The 23,617-nt window shown below is 42.4% G+C and overlaps 1 protein-coding gene across 1 annotated transcript; it reads right to left on the bottom strand.

Annotated features, from left to right (window-relative positions):
- Positions 1-15,005: 15,005 nt before the first annotated feature.
- Positions 15,006-23,265, bottom strand: GRP (gastrin releasing peptide). The gene is made up of 3 exons (XM_077280723.1): positions 22,626-23,265; positions 19,955-20,202; positions 15,006-15,345 (listed from the first exon to the last, which is right to left on the bottom strand). The coding sequence occupies exons 1-3, from the start codon at positions 22,786-22,788 to the stop codon at positions 15,298-15,300; spliced, it is 459 nt and encodes a 152-aa protein (XP_077136838.1). The 5' UTR covers positions 22,789-23,265; the 3' UTR covers positions 15,006-15,297.
- Positions 23,266-23,617: the final 352 nt, after the last annotated feature.

Here is a 23,617-nt window from a genome sequence, read left to right as displayed (position 1 = left end):
TGGGGTTCTGCTCTGAGGCAAGATAGAATTCCCATTTCCATCTATGGGGTATTTAGTCCTCCGGCTGTGTCGAGGTGTCTAGGATGTGTTAGGTACACCCCACGGCTACTTCTAGTTGCGGTGTCAGTTTAGGGTTTGCGGTCAGTACAGGTTCCACCTTCTCCTGAGAAAGTCTCATGCGGCTCCAAGGTCACCGGATCATAACAGTACAACTGGCCAACAATGAGTTAAATGCATCTCAGAAGAAGGGAAGAAAGGTGTTGAGCCATTTTTTTTTCTGTAGTCTGCTTGGTCTCTTCTTCCCTCTTTTTCTCTGGGTGGCTGAGGAGTCTGGTGCTAGCATGGATGTTCAGGGATTGGCTTCTCGTGTGGACCAGCTTGCTGCTAGGGTACAGGATATTTCTGATTATATTGTTCAGACTCCAGTTTTGGAGCCTAGGATTCCTACTCCTGATTTGTTTTTTGGGGACAGGTCCAAGTTTTTGAGTTTTAAAAACAACTGTAAACTGTTTTTTGCTCTGAAACCTCGATCCTCTGGTGATTCCATTCAGCAGGTTAAAATTGTCATCTCCCTGCTGCGTGGCGATCCTCAGGATTGGGCATTTTCCCTGTAATCTGGGAATCTGGCTTTGCTAATTTTTATCGCCGTTTCATTGCTAACTTCTCCAGTGTGGTTAAACCCTTGACCGATTTGACGAAGAAAGGCGCTGATGTGACGAATTGGTCCTCTGCGGCTGTCTCTGCCTATCAGGAGCTTAAACGCCGATTTACTTCTGCCCCGGTGTTGCGTCAACCGGATGTTTCTCTTCCGTTTCAGGTTGAGGTTGACGCTTCTGAGATTGGGGCAGGGGCCGTTTTGTCTCAGAGGGATCCTGTTGGTTCCTTGATGAAACCGTGTGCATTCTTTTCCCATAAATTTTCGCCTGCTGAACGCAATTATGATGTCGGCAATCGGGAGTTGTTGGCTATGAAGTGGGCATTTCAGGAGTGGCGACATTGGCTTGAGGGAGCTAAGTACCGTATTGTGGTCTTGACTGATCATAAAAATTTGATTTACCTCGAGTCTGCCAAGCGGCTGAATCCTAGACAGGCTCGATGGTCCTTGTTTTTTTTCCAGTATTGATTTTGTGGTCTCGTATCTTGCGGGTTCTAAGAACATTAAGGCTGATGCCCTCTCTAGGAGTTTTTTGCCCGATTCTCCTGAGGTCCTTGAACCGGTCGGCATTCTGAAAGAAGGGGTGGTTCTTTCTGCCATTTCCCCTGATTTACGACGGGTTCTTCAGGAATTTCAGGCTGACAAACCTGACCGCTGTCCAGCGGGGAAACTGTTTGTTCCTGATAGATGGACTAGTAGAGTGATTTCTGAGGTTCATTGTTCTGTGCTGGCTGGCCATCCTGGTATTTTTGGTACCAGAGATTTGGTGGGTAGGTCCTTTTGGTGGCCTTCTTTGTCACGTGATGTGCGTTCTTTTGTGCAGTCCTGTGGGACTTGGGCGTGGGCCAAGCCTTGTTGTTCCCGTGCTAGCGGGTTGCTTTTGCCTTTGCCGGTCCCTGAGAGGCCTTGGACGCATATTTCTATGGATTTTATTTCTGATCTTCCGGTTTCCCAGAGGATGTCTGTTATCTGGGATGTTTGTGACCGGTTCTCTAAGATGGTTCATTTGGTGCCTTTGCCTAAATTGCCTTCCTCTTCTGATTTGGTTCCATTGTTTTTTCAGCATGTGGTTCGTTTGCATGGTATTCCGGAGAATATTGTGTCTGACAGAGGTTCCCAGTTTGTTTCTAGGTTTTGGCGGGCCTTTTGTGCTAGGCTGGGCATTGATTTGTCTTTTTCTTCCGCATTTCATCCTCAGACAAATGGCCAGACCGAGCGAACTAATCAGACTTTGGAAACTTATTTAAGATGCTTTGTGTCTGCTGATCAGGATGATTGGGTGGCTTTCTTGCCATTGGCCGAGTTTGCCCTTAATAATCGGGCTAGTTCGGCTACCTTGGTTTCGCCCTTCTTTTGTAATTTTGGTTTTCATCCTTGTTTTTCTTCGGGGCAGGTTGAGCCTTCGGACTGTCCTGGTGTGGATTCTGTGGTTGACAGGTTGCAGCACATTTGGGCTCATGTGGTGGACAATTTGGTGTTGTCCCAGGAGGAGGCTCTACGTTTTGCTATCCGTCGTCGGTGTGTTGGTTCCCGGCTTCGGGTGGGGGATCTGGTTTGGTTGTCTTCCCGTCATGTTCCTATGAAGGTTTCTTCCCCTAAGTTTAAGCCTCGGTTTATTGGTCCTTATAGGATTTCTGAGATTATTAATCCGGTGTCTTTTCGATTGGCCCTTCCGGCCTCTTTTGTTATCCATAATGTCTTCCATAGATCCTTATTGCGGAAATATGTGGTGCCCGTTGTTTCCTCTGTTGATCCTCCGGCCCCTGTGTTGGTTGATGGGGAGTTGGAGTATGTGGTTGAGAAAATTTTGGATTCTCGCTTTTCGAGGCGGAGGCTTCAGTACCTTGTCAAATGGAAGGGTTATGGTCAGGAGGATAATTCTTGGGTTTTTGCCTCTGATGTCCATGCTGCTGATTTGGTCCGTGCCTTTCATCTGGCTTGTCCTGATCGGCCTGGGGGCTCTGGTGAGGGTTCGGTGACCCCTCCTCAAGGGGGGGTACTGTTGTGAATTCTGCTCTTGGGTTCCCCCCGGTGGTTGCTGGTGGTAATGCAGTTGTCCCTGGGTTGCAATCCTGGGCAGGTGTTCCTGCTGATTGCAGTTCTGACTGGGGTATTTAGGTGTGCAGGATTCATTAGCCCTTGCCAGTTGTCCATTGTTCTTGGAGGTTATGCATCTCTGTCTGGTTCCTCCTGCCCTGCTGCCAAATCAGCCAAGATAAGTGTCTGGTTTTGTTTCTGCTGCACACATGCAGTGTGCTTTACAATTCAGTGCTATTCATTGTTTTTTCTTGTCCAGCTTAGACTGTGTTTGGATACTTTCAGTCAAGTTGGATTCTCAGGAGATGCAGAGATACATTCCATATCTTTAGTTAGATGTGGAATTTTTTGTATTATCTGCTGTGGATATTTTTAGGGTTTTAATACTGACCACTTAGTATTCTGTCCTACCCTTTCCTATTTAGCTAGCATGGCCTCTTTTGCTAAATCCTGATTTCTGCCTGTGTTTGTCTTTCCTCTTATACTCACAGTCAATATTTGTGGGGGGCTGCCTATCCTTTGGGGTTCTGCTCTGAGGCAAGATAGAATTCCCATTTCCATCTATAGGGGTATTTAGTCCTCCGGCTGTGTCGAGGATGTGTTAGGTACACCCCACGGCTACTTCTAGTTGCGGTGTCAGTTTAGGGTTTGCGGTCAGTACAGGTTCCACCTTCTCCTGAGAAAGTCTCATGCGGCTCCAAGGTCACCGGATCATAACAGGTCTGTGCGGCCTCTCCGGGGTCTGTACGGCCTGCCGGGGGGTCTGTACGGCCTCTCTGGGGTCTGTACGACCTGCCGGGGGGTCTGTGCAGCCTCTCCGGGGTCTGTACGGCCTGCCGGGGGGTCTGTGCGGCCTCTCCGGGGTCTGTACGGCCTGCCAGGGGGGTCTGTGCGGATTGCCGGGGGTCTTTGTGTCTGTGCAGGCATTGTCCGATGGGACTACAAGTCCCATCGGATGATGCCTGCTACACTGGCAGTGATTGACACATTAGCCAATAATGGGACAGTAGTAGTTCCATCATCCGGCTAATGTGTTGAATGTAAAAAAAAAATAAAATACTCCATACATGCTACATACATACATACATGCTACATACATACATACATGCTACATACATGCTACATACATGCTACATACATGCTACATACATACATACATGCTACATACATGCTACATACATACATGATACATACATGCTACATACTACATACATACATGCTACATACATTCTACATACATACATGCTACATACATGCTACATACATACTATATACATACATACATGCTACATACATGCTACATACATGCATGCTACATACATACATGCTACATACATACATGCTACATACATACATACCACATACATACATTCCACATACATACATACATACATACCACATACGTACTACATACATACATACTACATACATGCTACATACATACATACTACATACATGCTACATACATACGTACTACATACATGCTACATACTACATACATACATGCTACATACACACTACATGCTACATACATTCTACATACTACATAAACACATACTACATACATACATGCTACATACATACTACATGCTACATACATGCTACATACTACATACATACTACATACATGCTACATGCATGCTACATACATGCTACATACATACATACATACTACATACATGCTACATACATACTGCATACATACATCCATACATACTACATACATGCTACATACATGCTACATACATACATGCTACATACATACTGCATACATACATCCATACATACTACATACATGCTACATACATACATACATACTACATACATCCATACATACTACATACATGCTGCATACATACTACATGCATACATACTGCATACATTACATACAATATATACATATAGACATACAGTACATTAAACATAGAGTACATACTCACCATTCCTTGTCACTTTGATCCCCGAAGCCAGTGTCATCTGTAAAAAATGTGAAAAAAACAAACAACCAATATACTCCCTGTCCGCAGAAATCCACGAGTGTCCCACGACGATCTCCCGTGGAGAGCAGCAGCAACAGCTGTTGCAACTGCTCTCCAGGGGCCCCAGGAACACAATGACGGGAGGAAGGTATCCTTCTGCCACTGTATTCCTCCGCCGCTGTAAAAAAAAGTCCCTAGCCTCACTTTATGGCATTGCTGGCTGACAAATTTTCCCAGGCAGCAATTGCCATAAAGTGACACTTTGAACTCAGGTAACCTCAGTGATGCACTGCAGGAGCCATTGTCTCCTGTCAGTGTGTCACTGAGGGTCCTATAGAGCAGTGACATCACCCGATGTCACTGTTCTATAGGGGAGATCGTCGTAGGACACTCGTTATTAACTGGACTACGGCGGACAGGTAGTATACGGTTCATTATTTTACGTTTTTTGCAGGCACTGAAGTATGGTAAGTATGGTGAAATGAAGAATATTAAAATACTTTTTCCTAATGTGTGTGTGTTTTATTAACCCTTTTCTTACTATTGGATTAATAACGGATAGGCGTCTTATTGTCGCCTCTCCGTTATTAACCCGGCTCAATGTCACCTTACGATAGCAAGGTGACATGAACCCCTTATTAGCCCATATCCCACCGCTACAAGGGAGTGGGAAGAGAGGGGCTAAGTGTTGGAATTGGCGCTTCTTACAGATGCGCCATTTCCAGGGCGGTTGTGGACTGGTATTTGTAGCCGGGGGGGCCAATATCCATGGCCCCTCTCTAGGCTATGAATATCAGCCCGCAGCTGTCTGCGTAGCCTTTCTGGCTATAAAATATAGGGGGACCCCACGTCATTTTTGGGGGGGTCCCCCTATTTTAATAGCCAGTAAAGGCTATGCAGGCAGCTGCGGGCTGATATTTATAGCAGGCTACAAATATTGGCCCCCGGCCGTCGGCTTTCCCCCTCTGGCGCAGAAAATTGCGCGGGAGCCCACGCCGTTTTTTTCCGTTTTTTTTTTTTTAATTCAACGCTCATAAAGGCCTCTTTCACACTTGCGTCGGTACGGGTCCATCGCTATGTGTCGGGCCGACGTACCGACGCACGTTGTGAAATTTGTACATGACATGGGCAGCGGATGCAGTTTTTCAATGCATCCGCTGCCCATTCTGAAGTGCGGGGAGGAGGGGGCAGAGTTTCTGCCGCGCATGCGCGGTAGAAAATGGCAGGCGCGACAGACAAAAAAAGTTCACTTGAACGTCATTTGAACGCCATTCGTCGCGATCCATCACTAATACAAGTCTATGGGGAAAAAACGCATCCTGTGCGCAACGCAACGAGTGTCCCACGACGATCTCCCCTATAGAACAGTGAGATCGGGTGATGTCACTGCTCTATAGGACCCTCAGTGACACACTGACAGCAGACAATGGCTCATGCAGTGCATCACTGAGGTTACCTGAGTTCAAAGTGTCACTTTATGGCAATTGCTGCCTGGGAAAATTTGTCAGCCAGCAATGCCATAAAGTGAGACTAGGGACTTTTTTTTACAGCGGCGGAGGAATACAGTGGCGGAAGGATGCCTTCTTCCCGTCATTGTGTTCCTGGGGCCCCTGGAGAGCGATTGCAACAGCTGTTGCTGCTGCTCTCCACAGGAGATCGTCGTGGGACACTCGTGGATTTCTGTGGACAGGGAGTATATTGGTTGTTTGTTTTTTTCACATTTTTTACAGATGACACTGGCTTCGGGGATCAAAATGACAAGTAATGGTGAGTATGTAATCTATGTTTAATGTACTGTATGTCTGTATGTATGTACTGTATGTATGTATGTATGCAGTATGTATGCATGTAGCATGTATGTAGCATGTATGTAGCATGTATGGATGTATGTAGTATGTATGTATGTATGTATGTATGTAGCATGTATGTAGTATGTATGGATGTATGTATGCAGTATGTATGTAGCATGTATGTATGTAGCATGTATGTAGTATGTATGTAGCATGTATGTAGTATGTAGCATGTATGTATGTAGCATGTATGTATGTATGTAGCATGTATGTATGTAGCAGGTAGCATGTATGTAGCATGTATGTATGTATGCATGTAGCATGTATGTATGTATGTAGCATGTATGTATGTAGCATATAGCATGTATGTATGTATGTAGAATGTATGTATGTAGCATGTATGTATGTAGTATGTAGCATGTATGTATGTAGGATGTATGTATATAGCATGTATGTAGTATGTAGCATGTATGTAGCATGTATGTAGCATGTATGTATGTAGTATGTAGCATGTATGTATGTAGTATGTATGTATGTATGTATGTAGAATGTATGTATGTAGCATGTATGTAGCATGTATGTATGTAGCATGTATGTATGTATGTAGCATGTATGTATGTAGAATGTATGTATGTAGCATGTATGTAGCATGTATGTATGTATGTATGTAGCATGTATGTATGTATGTATGTATGCATGTATGTAGCATGTATGTATGCATGTATGTACGTATGTAGAATGTATGTATGTAGCATGTATGTATGCATGTAGCATGTATGGAGTATTTTTTTTCATTCAACACATTAGCCGGATGATGGGACTACTACTGTCCCATCATTGGCTAATGTGTCAATCACTGTCAGTGTAGCAGGCATAGCCCGATGGGACTTGTAGTCCCATCGGACAATGCCCGCACTGAGACCCCCGCACGCCGCACTGAGACTCCCCCACGCCGCAGAGACACCCCCACACCGCAGAGACACCCCCCACGCAGCAGAGACCCCCCACGCCGCATCGAGCCCCGGCACGCCGCATAGAGCCTGGGCAGCCCGGATACAGCACCGCATAGAATTAGATCCCTGGCAGGCCCGCACAGACCCCGCCCGCAAACACAGACACTCACAGTGTCTGCCCACGCACCGCCCACACTCTTCCCCCCTCCAGAACAGCATATAGAAGGACAGAAAGGGCTGATTTACGTTCCGATATTTGTGTCCCATTCACTTGTATTGGTATCGGGTATCAGTATCGGCGATATCCAATATTTTTGGGATATCGGCCGATCCAATCCGATACCGATACTTTTGAATATCGGAAGGTATCGCTCAACACTACTTCTCACACAGGGCCCTGCAGGTTTCGATTTCTTTTTCCCTTAATAATAAAAACCTTCATTTAAAAACTACATTTTGTGTTTCCTTGCGTTATATTTGTCTAATATTTACATTTGTTTGGTGATCTGAAACATTTACATGTGACAAACATGCAAAAGAATGGGAAATCAGGAAGGGGGCAAACATTTTTTCACACCAAATACAACATGCAGCACAATATACAATACAATTGGCAGCACAACATATACTGTAAATATGCAGCGCCCCAGGGTCGTGGTCACTGCAGTAATGTCATTCTTCCACCAGGGGGAGTGATGTTACGTCTGAAGGCAATAAAGGAGATCTCTTTACCAGGTAAAACGCCTGCGGAGGACCCACCGGCACCGCCACCGACACCGCTCCCTACACCGCTCCAGGAGCCGCTGCCAGCACCGCTGCAGACGCCACTGCCAGCAGAGCCAGCCGACACCGAGGACACCGTTGTGGCAGGTAAGAACGCTGACCCTGCCCTGGTGACAGAGGAACTGCTGATAGGCCCTGTAGCAGCCGCTACCTCTGCTGCAGCAAATGCCCATACACAAGCTACACAGACCCCATCGCTGCGCATGATATGACAATCCACGAAAGACAGACCAATGGTGTTTATCTGGCATCGGGTGTAACCTTGGACCCTACCCTTCCCAGACCAGGAAGGATTATGTGCCAGGGAAAGCCCTGGAAGCCGTCTAAGTAACTGTACACTGAAAAGAATGTAAATAGTTCTAAAAAACTTTCCTTTTTCTACTTTAAACCTGTCTAGGGTTAACTCTTAAAGGGGTCCCCTGCTTAAAGGGATCCTATGTTTTGCACAAGTTTCTTATCATTTCCACGAACTGCAGAATCATGAACTGTGCATGATCACAAACTGTCCATTGTAAATAGTTTGCACCTTCTTAAAGGTGCTTCCTACTGGTTTTACAAAGGAGGCTTTTACAGAGACTGCCTCTTAACAGAAACTGCTGTTAATCTTGCTGTAAAAATTACTTTGCCTTTCAGACCTGAAGAAAAACCCGTTGGTGTGGCAGAATTCCGGGTCAGGATTACACGTCTTGTAGCCCACCCAAACCAACGTTGGGGATTCGTCACGGGTCCCTCGCATCACGTCACCTTTAAATTGACTTGAATCTTGATGTGATTACTTTGCACTACCTCATTGAGAGACTTGAGTTCGCCCTTAAGGGGATTGTTTACTTTTTGCACTGTGCCAAAAAGTTAATATATTGCAAAGTTAATATAATAGATAGTGAGTTAATGCAATAAAGAGAATTGCTAATAATGTTTACATAGTTAATAGTATGTAGCCGGAAAGTTAGTTGATAATGTACTAAACGAGGCTTGTCTAGGAACATCAGCTAGGTGGAGCTGGTATGTAAGGAGAATAGCTGAGCAGAGGTGGGAGTCTGTAGCTCCTGGTAGGAGTTGAGAATAAAATGTATATGATGTACTTGTGAATAAAATGCAGTGAGCCCATGGGGGTTGATAGACTGTTCTGCATTTAAATGAAGTAAGCCCGTGTGGGTTAGTTAGAAGTTTTGCACTTGAATAAAGACATAAAAATGTTGCCTATGCACTTAGTAAGTAGTATACCTGTAAGGGTAATTGTGTTTCATAGCTAGATAATAATTGTTTTATCCACTTGACTTAAAGTCGTATGCACAATGTAAATATGTTTTGTTTGTAACGTTCAAGTGTCCTCACCTCCCATAAAGGGAAGCACAGTTAAATTAATTTGTTTTATAGCATTTCAAAAATTTGCATGTCTTTTTGCTAATGTATTGTTTTCTTTTACCAGTCCGGGAGTACTGGATTTAACAGGGAGGGAGTGCAGCGCCCCAGGGTCCTGGTCATTGCAGTAATGTCATTCTTCAACCAGGAGGAGTGATCTTACTTCTGAAGGCAATAAAGGAGATCTCTTTACCAGGTATCACAAACCAAACACTACACTTCACACTCCAGTCCACCAGGGGGAGCTATGCTCCTATCTATTAGGGCACTCTTCACAATTAAGTAAAACTGGTGGTCTGGATAGGAAGTGAGGCAGAAGCGAGCTGGGCTTCACCCAGTAAGCCGCTATCTGAGCTCTACTCAGGTAGTGGGTCCCTGACAGGGGTGGAATCCTGTCAGAGGCCTAGACAGAAGGCCACAGAGCTGCGCCTGCTCGGCGTGCGGCAGCATCCTAAGAAAGAGACATTGGAAGGGAATTGTATTGTAGAGAGTGAGAAACGAAGTCATAGCAAAAGGGGAGGAAACCAGAAGGAGTTCTGCCCTGCAAAAGGCTGCCTCCTTTCTGAAGCGCAGGATTCAGTAGTCGGAACACCGAGGGAGTCATCGTCTCCAAGCCTTGCTCCAGAGACCGGCAGGACAGCTAATTCCATATTAGTTGCCCGACCCATACCCAGGAGGCACGGTGGCAACTTGTGGGGGCCGGGGTGTGCTAGAGTCCCTGTAAAAAGCCTCAGGCCATCAGTCATACGGGTTTGTCCTATCCTTACCATCAGGGGGACAGAGAGAGAGAGACATAACATCTAGAACATCTACAATAGTTGTGAGGACCTTACCGAGTTGCTCAGCAGGGAGGTACTACAACACCCAGGCGCTAGACAAAGGCTACTGATTTCCACCTGGATAAGGGGACTCTGGATTTGCCTTCAGACCGGCCAGACTCTGCCTACCCTGTGGTCTGTACCCTGGACTGTGCATGCTGAAGCCTTCAGTAAAGGTAAAGAGACTGCAACCTTGTGTCCTCGATCTTCACTGCGCCTTACATCATCCACCATCACCATCTACACATCTGGGAAGCCCTGGGGATACACTTCACCTGTGGGAAGGTATACCATCTAGCTGCCATAACATCACCCCAGCGGACCCCTCAAAGCAGCGTCAGTAACCCTGACCGAATACCACAGGTGGTGTCATGAACATTATCCCTTTAAAGACCTTTCCCCCATTTACGACGGACGTCCCTAGGGCTACGGACTGGGTCAGCCACCGTGATATCCCCCTTGAGAACTGAAGGGGACCAGTACCCCACTGCCCTACTGGGGGCGCTCCAAATACATCAGGAGGCACAACATATAATGCATCAGGCAGCACAATAAATAATACAACAGGCGGCACAACATATAATACAACATGCAGCACAACATATAATACAGCATGCAGCACAACAAATAATACAACAGGCGGAACAACATATAATACAACCTGCAGCACAACAAATAATACAACATGCGGCACAATATATAATACAACATACAGCACAACAAATAATACAACATGCAGCACAACACATAATACAACAGGCGGCACAACATATAATACAACAGGCGGCACAACATATAATACAACAGGCGGCACACTACATAATACAACGGGCAGCACAACATATAATACAACATGCAGCACAACATATAATACAACAGGTGGAACAACATATAATACAGCATGCAGCACAATATATAATACAACATGCAGCACAATATATAATACAACAGGCAGCACAACATATAATACAACATTCAGCACAACATATAATACAACAGGCGGCACAACATATAATACAACAGGCGCCCCAACATATAATACAGCATGCAGCACAATATATAATACAACATGTAGCACAACATATAATAAAACATGCAGCACAACATATAATACAACAAGCAGCACAATATATAATACAACATGCAGCACAATATATAATACAACAGGCGGCACAACATATAATACAACATGCAGCACAATATATAATACAACATGCAGCACAATATATAATACAACAGGTGGAACAACATATAATACAGCATGCAGCACAATATATAATACAACATGCAGCACAATATATAATACAACAGGCAGCACAACATATAATACAACATTCAGCACAACATATAATACAACAGGCGGCACAACATATAATACAACAGGCGCCCCAACATATAATACAGCATGCAGCACAATATATAATACAACATGCAGCACAACATATAATACAACATGCAGCACAACATATAATACAACATGCAGCACAACGTATAATACAACAGGCGGCACAACATATAATACAACATGCAGCAAAATATATATAATACAACATGCAGCACAACATATAATACAACAGGCGCCCCAACATATAATACAGCATGCAGCACAATATATAATACAACATGCAGCACAATATATAATACAACATGCAGCACAACATATAATACAGCATGCAGCACAACATATAATACAACAGGCGGCACAACATATAATACAACATGCAGCACAATATATAATACAACATACAGCACAATATATAATACAACATGCAGCACAACATATAATACAACATGCAGCACAATATATAATACAACATACAGCACAATATATAATACAACATGCAGCACAACATATAATACAACATGCAGCACAACATATAATACAACAGGCGGCACAACATATAATACAATAAGCGGCACAACATATAATACAACAGATTAATAATAAATGTCCACAAAGTGGAGTTTGCCCAAAAGGACACTCACATAGAATAACAACAAGCAATATCCATATGGGTGCAATTGCCCCTGGATAATGAGTGATAAAGGCAGAAAAATGTATAAAAATATATTTTATTGAATTAATATTAAAAAAGGACCAAAACAATAAACAGGGCTAAAAAACCTCCATTGGGAAGGACAAATACTACAGACACTGTTTAGTAAAGTACAATAGTATATGAAGCCTGGCAGTAAGAAATGCAAATGCTATTTCTATATCTATACAAATGTATATACTTTAATGAATAAAAAGGTGGCATATAGATTTACTAATATAAAGAACCGGCCGATATCAATGAACATACCCATATAAATAAATAAATATCATGTGATCAGCCATGTTCTATAGACAATTTTCATATGTAACTATTAGACAGTAATAGACACGTAGAATAAAGTGCAGATACGGCAATGCACCAAATATTAATAATAACCATATGCTACAAAAAACAGGTATACCATGTAAGGTGCAAATGCCCGTGCCTGCCAAATAATCCCATGTAACGCCAAAGCCTTACAGCCAGAAAAGGGGGCCCCCGGAAGAAGCGAGCAGCGAAACGGCGCCCGTCGGGCAGGAGGGAAGGACACCAGGCACTGCATTCCTAGCATCTTTTCTGGCGGTAAGGCTTTGGCATTACATGGGATTATTTGGCAGGCATGGGCATTTGCACCTTACATGGTATACCTGTTTTTTGTAGCATATGGTTATTATTAATATTTGGTGCATTGCCGTATCTGCACTTTATTCTACGTGTCTATTACTGTCTAATAGTTACATATGAAAATTGTCTATAGAACATGGCTGATCACATGATATTTATTTATTTATATGGGCATGTTCATTGATATCGGCCGGTTCTTTATATTAGTAAATCTATATGCCACCTTTTTATTCATTAAAGTATATACATTTGTATAGATATAGAAATAGCATTTGCATTTCTTACTGCCAGGCTTCATATACTATTGTACTTTACTAAACAGTGTCTGTAGTATTTGTCCTTCCCAATGGAGGTTTTTCAGCCCTGTTTATTGTTTTGGTCCTTTTTTAATATTAATTCAATAAAATATATTTTTATAATTTTTTCTGCCTTTATCACTCATTATCCAGGGGCAATTGCACCCGTATGGATATAATACAACAGGCATAATACAACAGGCGGCACAACATATAATACAACATGCGGCACAACATATAATACAGCATGCAGCACCACATATAATACAACATGCGGCACAACATGTAACACAACAGGCGGCACAACATATAATACAACAGGCGGCACAACATATAATACAACAGGCGGCACAACATATAATACAACAGGCGGCACAACATATAATACAACAGGCGGCACAACATATAATACAGCATGCAGCACCACATATAATACAACATGCGGCACAACATGTAACACAACAGGCGGCACAACATATAATACAACAGGCGGCACAACATATAATACAACATGCGGCACAACATATAATACAACAGGCGGCACAACATATAATACAACATGCGGCACAACATATAATACAACAGGCGGCACAACATATAATACAGCATGCAGCACCACATATAATACAACATGCGGCACAACATATAATACAACAGGCGGCACAACATATAATACAGCATGCAGCACAACATATAACACAACAGGCGGCACAACATATAATACAACAGGCGGCACAACATATAATACAACATGCGGCACAACATATAATACAACAGGCGGCACAACATATAATACAGCATGCAGCACCACATATAATACAACAGGCGGCACAACATATAACACAACAGGCGGCACAACATATAATACAACATGCGGCACAACATATAATACAACATGCGGCACAACATATAATACAACATGCGGCACAATACATAATACAACATGCGGCACAACATGTAACACAACAGGCGGCACAACATATAACACAACATGCGGCACAATACATAATACAACAGGCGGCACAACATGTAATACAACAGGCGGCACAACATATAATACAACAGGCGGCACAACATGTAATACAACAGGCGGCACAATACATAATACAACAGGCGGCACAACATATAATACAACAGGCGGCACAACATATAATACAACATGCGGCACAACATATAATACAACAAGCGGCACAATATATAATACAACATACAGCACAATATATAATACAACAGGCGGCACAACATGTAATACAACAGGCGGCACAATACATAATACAACAGGCGGCACAACATATAATACAACATGCGGCACAACATATAATACAACAAGCGGCACAATATATAATACAACATACAGCACCACATATAATACAACAAGCGGCACAATATATAATACAACATACAGCACAATATATAATACAACAGGCGGCACAATACATAATACAACATGCGGCACAACATATAATACAACAGGCGGCACAACATATAACACAACATGCGGCAAAATACATAATACAACATGCGGCACAACATATAATACAACAGGCGGCACAACATATAATACAACATGCGGCACAACACATAATACAACATGCGGCACAATATATAATACAACATACAGCACAATATATATACATATAAAATACAACAGGCAGCACAATAATTTTATTTGAACTTTTTATTGTGAATGTCAAAATATTCTGTGTCTACAAACTAAAGAGATGAATTTGTCAGCCGTGCTAAAATATAATTATGTCACTGGAAGACCCTTCCTAGACTGATATTTATACATCAAGCAAGTAAGTCCGTGCTCTGGAAACATGGGGTCGTCAGATTATCACTAGGAAACGCACCATGTACACAAAGTATCATTTACAGAAATAACAGATCAGGCATCTGGTACAATCAAATGTGGGACAAATCTTCTCCGTGGTGCAAACTGCTCCTTTCCCTCCATCCTTTCAGCTCTGTGCATTTTCCTTCATCATCTGGTAGAGGTAATCCAACACCTGGAACGACATCAACAGCTATGAGCAGCGCTGCACCACCAAGTCTGTGCAGTGCACAGAGGCAGTGCATAACACAGCAGATTGAACATCCTGCAATAATGTCTATTGTACTTACAGTATATGTATTAATTACATTTATAGCACATTTATAGGGAATTGATTCTATATGACATATTGGTGGATGGCTCAGTCCTGAGAAAGTCCAAGCCTTGTGTCCTGACTCCTGACCAGTCAGACATGTATTACTGATCTCTCTCCATTCTCTTACATTTTGAGAAAGATTTGTGTAAATTCCTGCACTTAAAGGGGAAGTATGACAATAAAACAAAGGCATGCCCTTGCTCCAGGTAGTGCCTGGTGTTGTATATTACGATACATCATACCATGGGTGCAGACTATAAGCAAACTCTATTTGCAATCTGGCCTGCAGACTTGCCTGTACCGACTCCAATGCTGGGCTTTGCTTCCTTCTCTTATGGTTGGCTCCCTCTGTACTAGTCTGCACCCCGTTACTAAAGTAAGCACCTCTGTTGTCATCACCCAAGGCCCTTTAATGCTTCCTCAGGCAGCTTTGTGCTGCCTAAATATTCAGGAAGTAGAGCATCTTGCTGCCACACACTTTTCCAGGATTTTGTCTCATCTTCCACATGAATCTGTTCCAGCCAGGTGTCTAATTATCTTCCCAGCCATTCCTGTCTGCAATCCACAAACAAGCTTCTATTTCCAGCCTCTGTCCACTTCATCCTGGTGCTATTGCATCTCGGCTCTGCTGTGTCAAGTAATACGTAAACAAACTTGTCTCAGCTATAAAGATTACAGATCACCAGCTCCTCTCTGCTGATCTCACCTTTGTCTCTGCTATCAAGGTATAAAGATTACAGATTACCAGCTCCTCTCTACTTTTCTCACCTTTGTCTCTGTTATCAAGGTATAAAGATGACAGATTACCAGCTCCTCTCTACTACTCAAACCTTTGTCTCTGCTATCAAGATTTAAAGATGACAGATTACCAGCACCTCTCTACTGTTCTCACCTTTGTCTCTGCTATCAAGGTATAAAGATGACAGATTACCAGCTCCTCTCCACTGTTCTCACCTTTGTCTCTGCTATCAAGGTATAAATATGACAGATTACCAGCTCCTCTCTACTGTTCTCACCTTTGTCTCTGCTATCAAGGTATAAATATGACAGATTACCAGCTCCTGTCTACTGTTCTCGCCTTTGTCTCTGCTATCAAGGTATAAAGATGACAGATTACCAGCACCTCTCTACTGTTCTCACCTTTGTCTCTGCTATCAAGGTATAAAGATTACAGATTACCAGCTCATCTTTACTACTCTCACCTTTGTCTCTGCTATCATGGAATAAAGATGACAGATTACCAGCTCCTCTCTACTACTCTCACATTTGTCTCTGCTATCATGGAATAAAGATGACAGATTACCAGCTCCTCTCTACTACTCTCACATTTGTCTCTGCTATCAAGGTATAAAGATTACAGATTGCCAGCTCCTCTCTACTATTCTCACCTTTGTCTCTGCTATCAAGGTATAAAGATGACAGATTACCAGCTCCTCTCTACTGTTCTCACCTTTGTCTCTGCTATCAAGGTATAAAGATGACAGATTACCAGCTCCTCTCTACTGTTCTCACCTTTGTCTCTGCTATCAAGGTATAAAGATGACAGATTACCAGCTTTTCTCTACTGTTCTCACCTTTGTCTCTGCTATCAAGGTATAAAGATGACAGATTACCAGCACCTCTCTACTGTTCTCACCTTTGTCTCTGCTATCAAGGTATAAAGATTACAGATTACCAGCTCCTCTCTACTATTCTGACCTTTGTCTCTGCTATCAAGGTATAAAGATGACAGATTACCAGCTCCTCTCTACTGTTCTCACCTTTGTCTCTGCTATCAAGGTATAAAGATGACAGATTACCAGCTCCTCTCTACTGTTCTCACCTTTGTCTCTGCTATCAAGGTATAAAGATGACAGATTACCAGCTCCTCTCTACTGTTCTCACCTTTGTCTCTGCTATCAAGGTATAAAGATGACAGATTACCAGCTCCTCTCTACTGTTCTCACCTTTGTCTCTGCTATCAAGGTATAAAGATGACAGATTACCAGCTTTTCTCTACTGTTCTCAACTTTGTCTCTGCTATCAAGGTATAAAGATGACAGATTACCAGCTTTTCTCTACTGTTCTCACCTTTGTCTCTACTATCAAGGTATAAAGATGACAGATTGCCAGCTCCTCTCTACTATTCTCACCTTTGTCTCTGCTATCAAGGTATAAAGATGACAGATTACCAGCTCCTTTCTACTGTTCTCACCTTTGTCTCTGCTATCAAGGTATAAAGATGACAGATTACCAGCTTTTCTCTACTGTTCTCACCTTTGTCTCTGCTATCAAGGTATAAAGATGACAGATTACCAGCTCCTCTCTACTATTCTCACCTTTGTCTCTGCTATCAAGGTATAAAGATGACAGATTACCAGCTCCTCTCTACTGTTGTCACCTTTGTCTCTGCTATAAAGGTATAAAGATTACAGATTGCCAGCTCCTCTCTACTACTCTCACCTTTGTCTCTGTTATCAAGGTATAAAGATTACAGATTACCATCTCCTCTCTACTGTTGTCACCTTTGTCTCTGCTATCAAGGTATAAAGATGACAGATTACCAGCTCCTCTCTACTGTTCTCACCTTTGTCTCTGCTATCAAGGAATAAAGATTACAGATTACCATCTCTTCTCTACTATTCTCACCTTTGTCTCTGCCATCAAGGTATAAAGATGACAGATTGCCAGCTCCTCTCTACTATTCTCACCTTTGTCTCTGCTATCAAGCTATAAAGATAACAGATTACCAGCTCCTCTCTACTACTCTCACCTTTGTCTCTGCTATCAAGGTATCATACAATTAACTACATTTCTGCAAGCAAATTATAAGTTTGCCTATGAATCAATTCTAGTGTATAACTGTGCTTCCGCAAGCAAGGTTCCAGATTGCCCATACATCTCTACTATTTCTATCTGTAGCCACTAGGGTTGAGCGAAACGGATCGGTCATTTTCATAAGTCGCCGACTTTTGGCAAAGTCGGCGTCTCATGAAACCCGACCCGATCCCAGCGTGGGGTCGGCCATGCGGTACGCGATCTTGGCGCCAAAGTCGCGTTTTGAATGACGCCTTCCCCGCCATTTTTTCAGCCAATTAATTGTGGGTAGCGTGATGACATAGGTTCCGGCCCAGTCTCTGCGGCGTCATAGAGCCATATTACCGTTTGGGCTGCAGTGATTTCCGGAGTCAAATACAATATATGCACGGAGGAGAGAGAGAGAGAGAGAGAGAGAGAGAGAGGAGAGAGAGAGAGAGAGAGAGAGAGAGAGAGACAGAGAGATATGCACATTGATATGCACATTGAGTTGTATTGGGTTTCGTGTTCCGGGACCGGAACCCGACTTTACAGTAGAATCGGCCGATTTCACACGATCCGACTTTTGAGAAGGTCGGGTTTCACAAAACCCAACTCGATCCTAAAAAAGCAAAGGTCGCTCAACCCTAGTAGCCACACTTCTGCTAGCTATATGTCAGTTTACCTATGCATCTCTGCTATCCCTGTGTGTAACTGCACCTCCTGCAATCAAGATACCAATTGACTACACTTGTCTTCTGTTCCTTTCGCACCTTCGGCTCACTGGCATCTAGTGCTTTCAGCTCACTTGCCCATCTCCTGTGCTGCATAGCCTGCTTTACTAGTCCTATCTAATCCACATGCTTTCCGTTAAGTCCAGTTCCATTTCACCATCGCCTCCAATGCGTGCTGCTCACACTGACCAAAGGCTTTGAGAATGATCTCAACGGTTGAGACTAGAAAACTTGCAGTACTTCACTCCATCTTCTATAGACCACAAATAGAGGATCAGAGGGAATGGAGTAACACATAGCTACAGAATCAGATTACATACTGGATTTGTTTTCTAGACTGGAACCATGGGGACGCATAGGTGTGCATAGGAGATGTATACATAAAACGGTAAAAAAATACATATTTATGATCAAGACTATTGTTGCTTCATATTTAACTTCTCCTGTTAGAAAAAGTATGTGGACCTCATAATAGTGGTCAGACACCCCCTCCCTGACGCTTTCATAAATTAAAGGGGTTTTGGTAAATATTTTCAGCTGATTGCGGGGGTTTCAGAGCTCCAGCTGTAACTGGTGTTGCAGTTCAGACTCCTGAGCTGTAGAGAGTGACAGTCCCTATAACATGCCCTTTTAATAAGCTACTGATTTCAGGATACAAGGAGTCAGAAATTCCCCCAATCTGATATAGATGGCTCATATTAAAAGACTTATCCAGAATTAGAAGAAAATGTCTGCTTTCTTTCAGAAACAGCGCCACCCCAGACCATGGGTTGTAAATGGCATTGCAGCTCAGTTCCATTCTCTTCAATGGGGCAGAGATGTAATACCAGACACTGCCTACAGTCGGGGGGGGCGCTATTTCTGTAAAAAAAAAAGTAGCTATGTTTATCTAATTTATTAATTATAAAATAGCAAAGGAAACCACTCTGAAAAGGTCAGTGTTGTAGTCACTTTCTCACCTCTTTGTATTTATTGTTGTCCTCGGAGTCCCAGAATTTCCTGTTATATGACTTTGTGTCTCTCATGGACTGGGAATTTCTGATGTCACTGGTCTCCAGCATCTTCAGTAAACTGAGGAGAGCATCTTTCCATTGCTGCGATCCTTCCACTGACTTTTCTCCATCCATAAACCCAGCGGCCGCGGTCCGGTCCCCTCCGTCATACACATACGGATATTCCTCTATACTCTTCTTACCCATTAAATGGCCTGAAAAAAATGTAAAAAATCAGAAGCAAGTGACGCCACGATCGGTGGAAGAGGAAAATCGCCATTGTTTTTTGCTCTTTTATGTCTCCTGTCAAATATTGTGTGTGATCACAAGCAAAGCATTGACCGGATCGTGAAGAAGAAGACGGCTCTTCATAGGCAGCGTCTGCACAAGACATAGGGGCCACAATCATGGCGGACCCGAAAATGGAAAACAGAGTCCAGCCTGGATTATCAGAGCTGAACATACATTCAAAAATTATATATTATACTTTAAAAACATATTAGAAAAACATGGCTGCTTTTCTTCAAAAACAGCGCCACCCCTGACTGTGGATTGCGTCTGTTATTGCAACATCGCCCCATTAAAGTGAATGGAGCTGAGCTGCAATATCACACACAACCCATGGCCAGGAGTGGCGCTGTTTCTAAAAGAAGGCAGCCATGTTTTTTTAATCCTGTATAATCCCTTTAAGTAAAAAAATATTAGAACAAAAGAACATAAAATAGTAAAGATGTGTTTAACCCAATGAAAGGAATGTAAAACTTCATCTTGCACATTGTTCATCAGCAAAATCTCTGTTTGTTGTTAGTGAATGGGAGCCTGATGGCGACAGGCTGCGGCTGCGTTCACACTAGCAGTATTTGGTCAGTATTTTACATCAGTAACTGTAAGCCAAAACCAGGAGTGGGTGATAAATGCAGAAGTGGTGACGTCTTTCTATTAGACTTCTCCTCCAGATTTGGGATCACAAATATCGATATAAAACACTGACCAAATCCTGAACGTTTGAACCTTATTGGACTAATGAATTAAAACCAAATATTCTGATTAGTTCGTTCAGGAAAGATCAGTTTTTGCCTGTTAATAGACAAATGACATCTACTGTAAAGCTTTTTTTTTTTTTTCAGGAATGCAGTAATTACTTAGCAGAAAGTTTTCACTGTTTTCTAAACTGAAAAACATTTTTTAATTAGTTACATTTTTAGGCAATTCTATTCTACACATGTATTTATATTGTGTATATATGGCAGCACTGAAATTAACGATGTGATACAATTTTTTGAGAAAAAAAAAACATCAACAACATCAACAAGAATACAAATGCCACTTATCTGAATTAATAAAGTAATCGAGATTATTATTATTATTATTATTATTATTATTACTACTACATTTATTAAAATTAAATAAATCAATAATTATTGGTATTGAATTTAAAAAAAAAATTCAGGAAAGGTGACTGCTTACAAAGTTTATGCACTTTCTCCATTTTCATGCCATAGAATGAATTATTCCAGGATCGTTGCGATTCTTCTGCTCTTTTGCATTTCATTCTTGGTAGTTAACCCCTTAAAATGTAAACAATCATCACAACCACATACGAAGCACCCTACGGTCCGCACTGTGCTCTGCAGGGACCGTCAGCCTGTTGTTCTTCCCGCCAGGCGGCGACTTTATGTTCATGTTAAGAGTTGTAGTTGAAAATCACCTTTAGGGTATGTTCACACAGCGCTTTTTTTGCAGCGCTTATTTTTCACACGAGTATTGGCAAAAAAATTAAGCTGCGAACAATTCACACGTTTTTTGATGCATTTTTTTTTATGAGCTGTTAATGCATTTTTTACCCATTCAGTTGAAAAAAAAAGCTGAAAGAATTGACAAGCTGCTGGGTTTTTATTTAAAGTACAGCTAAAAAAGAAAAAGAAAAAAATGCACCATGTAAGCACGATTTTCGAGATCTCATTTTTTTGTGAAATGCTGCACGGAAAAACATGTGGAAAAGGCGCAGCAAAAACACTACTGTTCACACAGTGCTTCTGTGCAGCATTTTTTTTCCACATGAGTGTTGGCAAGAAAAAATAGCTGCGTACATTGTACATGTTTATCATGTCTTTTTTGATGAATTTTTGATGCATTTTGTATGCATTCAGTAAAATGGGAAACAAAACAATGAAAGAAGTGACAGGCTGCGTTTTTTAAAGTGGTTAAAAAAAACTCAAGGAAAAAAATGAGCTATGTGAATGAGACTTTAGAAATCTCATTTGTTTGCTGCTTCTGTAAAATGCTGCATTTCTTCTGCACTAAAAGACTCACAGGAAAAACAGTATCTGTGTATTAAACATGACTCTCTCCGGTGATATCCCAGGTCTGGCCAGGCATGTGGGACAAAGCACAAGTCACAAGTTTGGTATGGCAACCCTATAACATATACTATCAATCTGATATTCATTGTGTTCCTGTAAATAGATACTTTCCTAATTGCAGAGAATCTAAGATCGGAATGCATTGTGTTCTTTAAGGATTTATTCTCAGCCTCAGATGATTGTCAGAGTTTGTTTCCAGAAGAAAAGTAGGCAAAACATTTCTCAGTCTACCAGAAAGATTCCCCATAAATTATAAGATTTTTTTTTCCACTTACCTACAGCCCAGTGGCTGCCCCTGGTGTATATTTTAGAGAGAGGAGCTGTGTCCTGGTGCGGCTGGGAAGGAGCTGCCTGGGAATGGACTTTGAAGAGGACCAAAGTGCAAAGTATGAGGGAGAAGAGGGTGCGGTATCTCCAGAAGATCAATGCTCCTTCCATTGCTTTCTATGTAATAAAGGAAGGTGTCCAAGGTGTTGAGAATGAGAACTAGACCTGTCGAGGGTGCTGAAGCTGAGATTGGAGCTGTCTAAGGTGCTGAAGCTGAGATTGGAGCTGTCTAGGGTGCTGGAGATGAGATTGGAGCTGTCTAAGGTGCTGGAGATGAGATTGGAGCTGTCTAAGGTGCTGATGCTCAGATTGAAGTTGTCTAGGGTGCTGGAGATGAGATTGGAGCTGTCTAAGGTGCTGATGCCTAGATTGGAGCTGTCTAGGGTGCTGAAGCTGAGACTGGAGCTGTCTAGGGTGCTGAAGCTGAGACTGGAGCTGTCTAGGGTGCTGAAGCTGAGACTGGAGCTGTCTAAGGTGCTGAAGATAAAAAAGATGCTCTCCAAGGAAATTAAGCAGAGAGCTGTCAAGTCTCCTGTCTCCTCTAGAATCCTGGCTCTTTTGTATCTCTCTCTTACTGAGCAGCATTTATAAGTGAAGAAGGAAGGTCTGGAGTCAGGATTTATCAGTCTAGCACCTCCCTCACACTAGATACTCACTGACCTCAACCAACAACTGACCCGGTCTCTACAACACCGACCATACATGAGTCACATATGCCAATATCACCTATGCTCCATGTCACTCCAAACTTATTACTGTTTGCTTCCGATCATAAATCCTTTCCTTTTTTTCCTATTCTGTTTCCTTTACGGATTTTAATCTGAGACCTGACATCTTTCACCAAATTTTCATTACATATGAAAAAAAAAAGAAGACGAAGAGGGTTTTGATCTCCTACAGTTGCTCAACCCATGAATGGAGGATATAAAGACCTTCCCGG

Source organism: Ranitomeya variabilis, chromosome 1 (genome assembly GCF_051348905.1).
Source record: "Ranitomeya variabilis isolate aRanVar5 chromosome 1, aRanVar5.hap1, whole genome shotgun sequence".
In the NCBI taxonomy this organism is placed as follows: Eukaryota; Metazoa; Chordata; class Amphibia; order Anura; family Dendrobatidae; genus Ranitomeya; species Ranitomeya variabilis.
The sequence above is the reverse complement of the archived record's forward strand: the minus strand, read 5'-3'. Positions and strand labels throughout refer to the sequence as shown.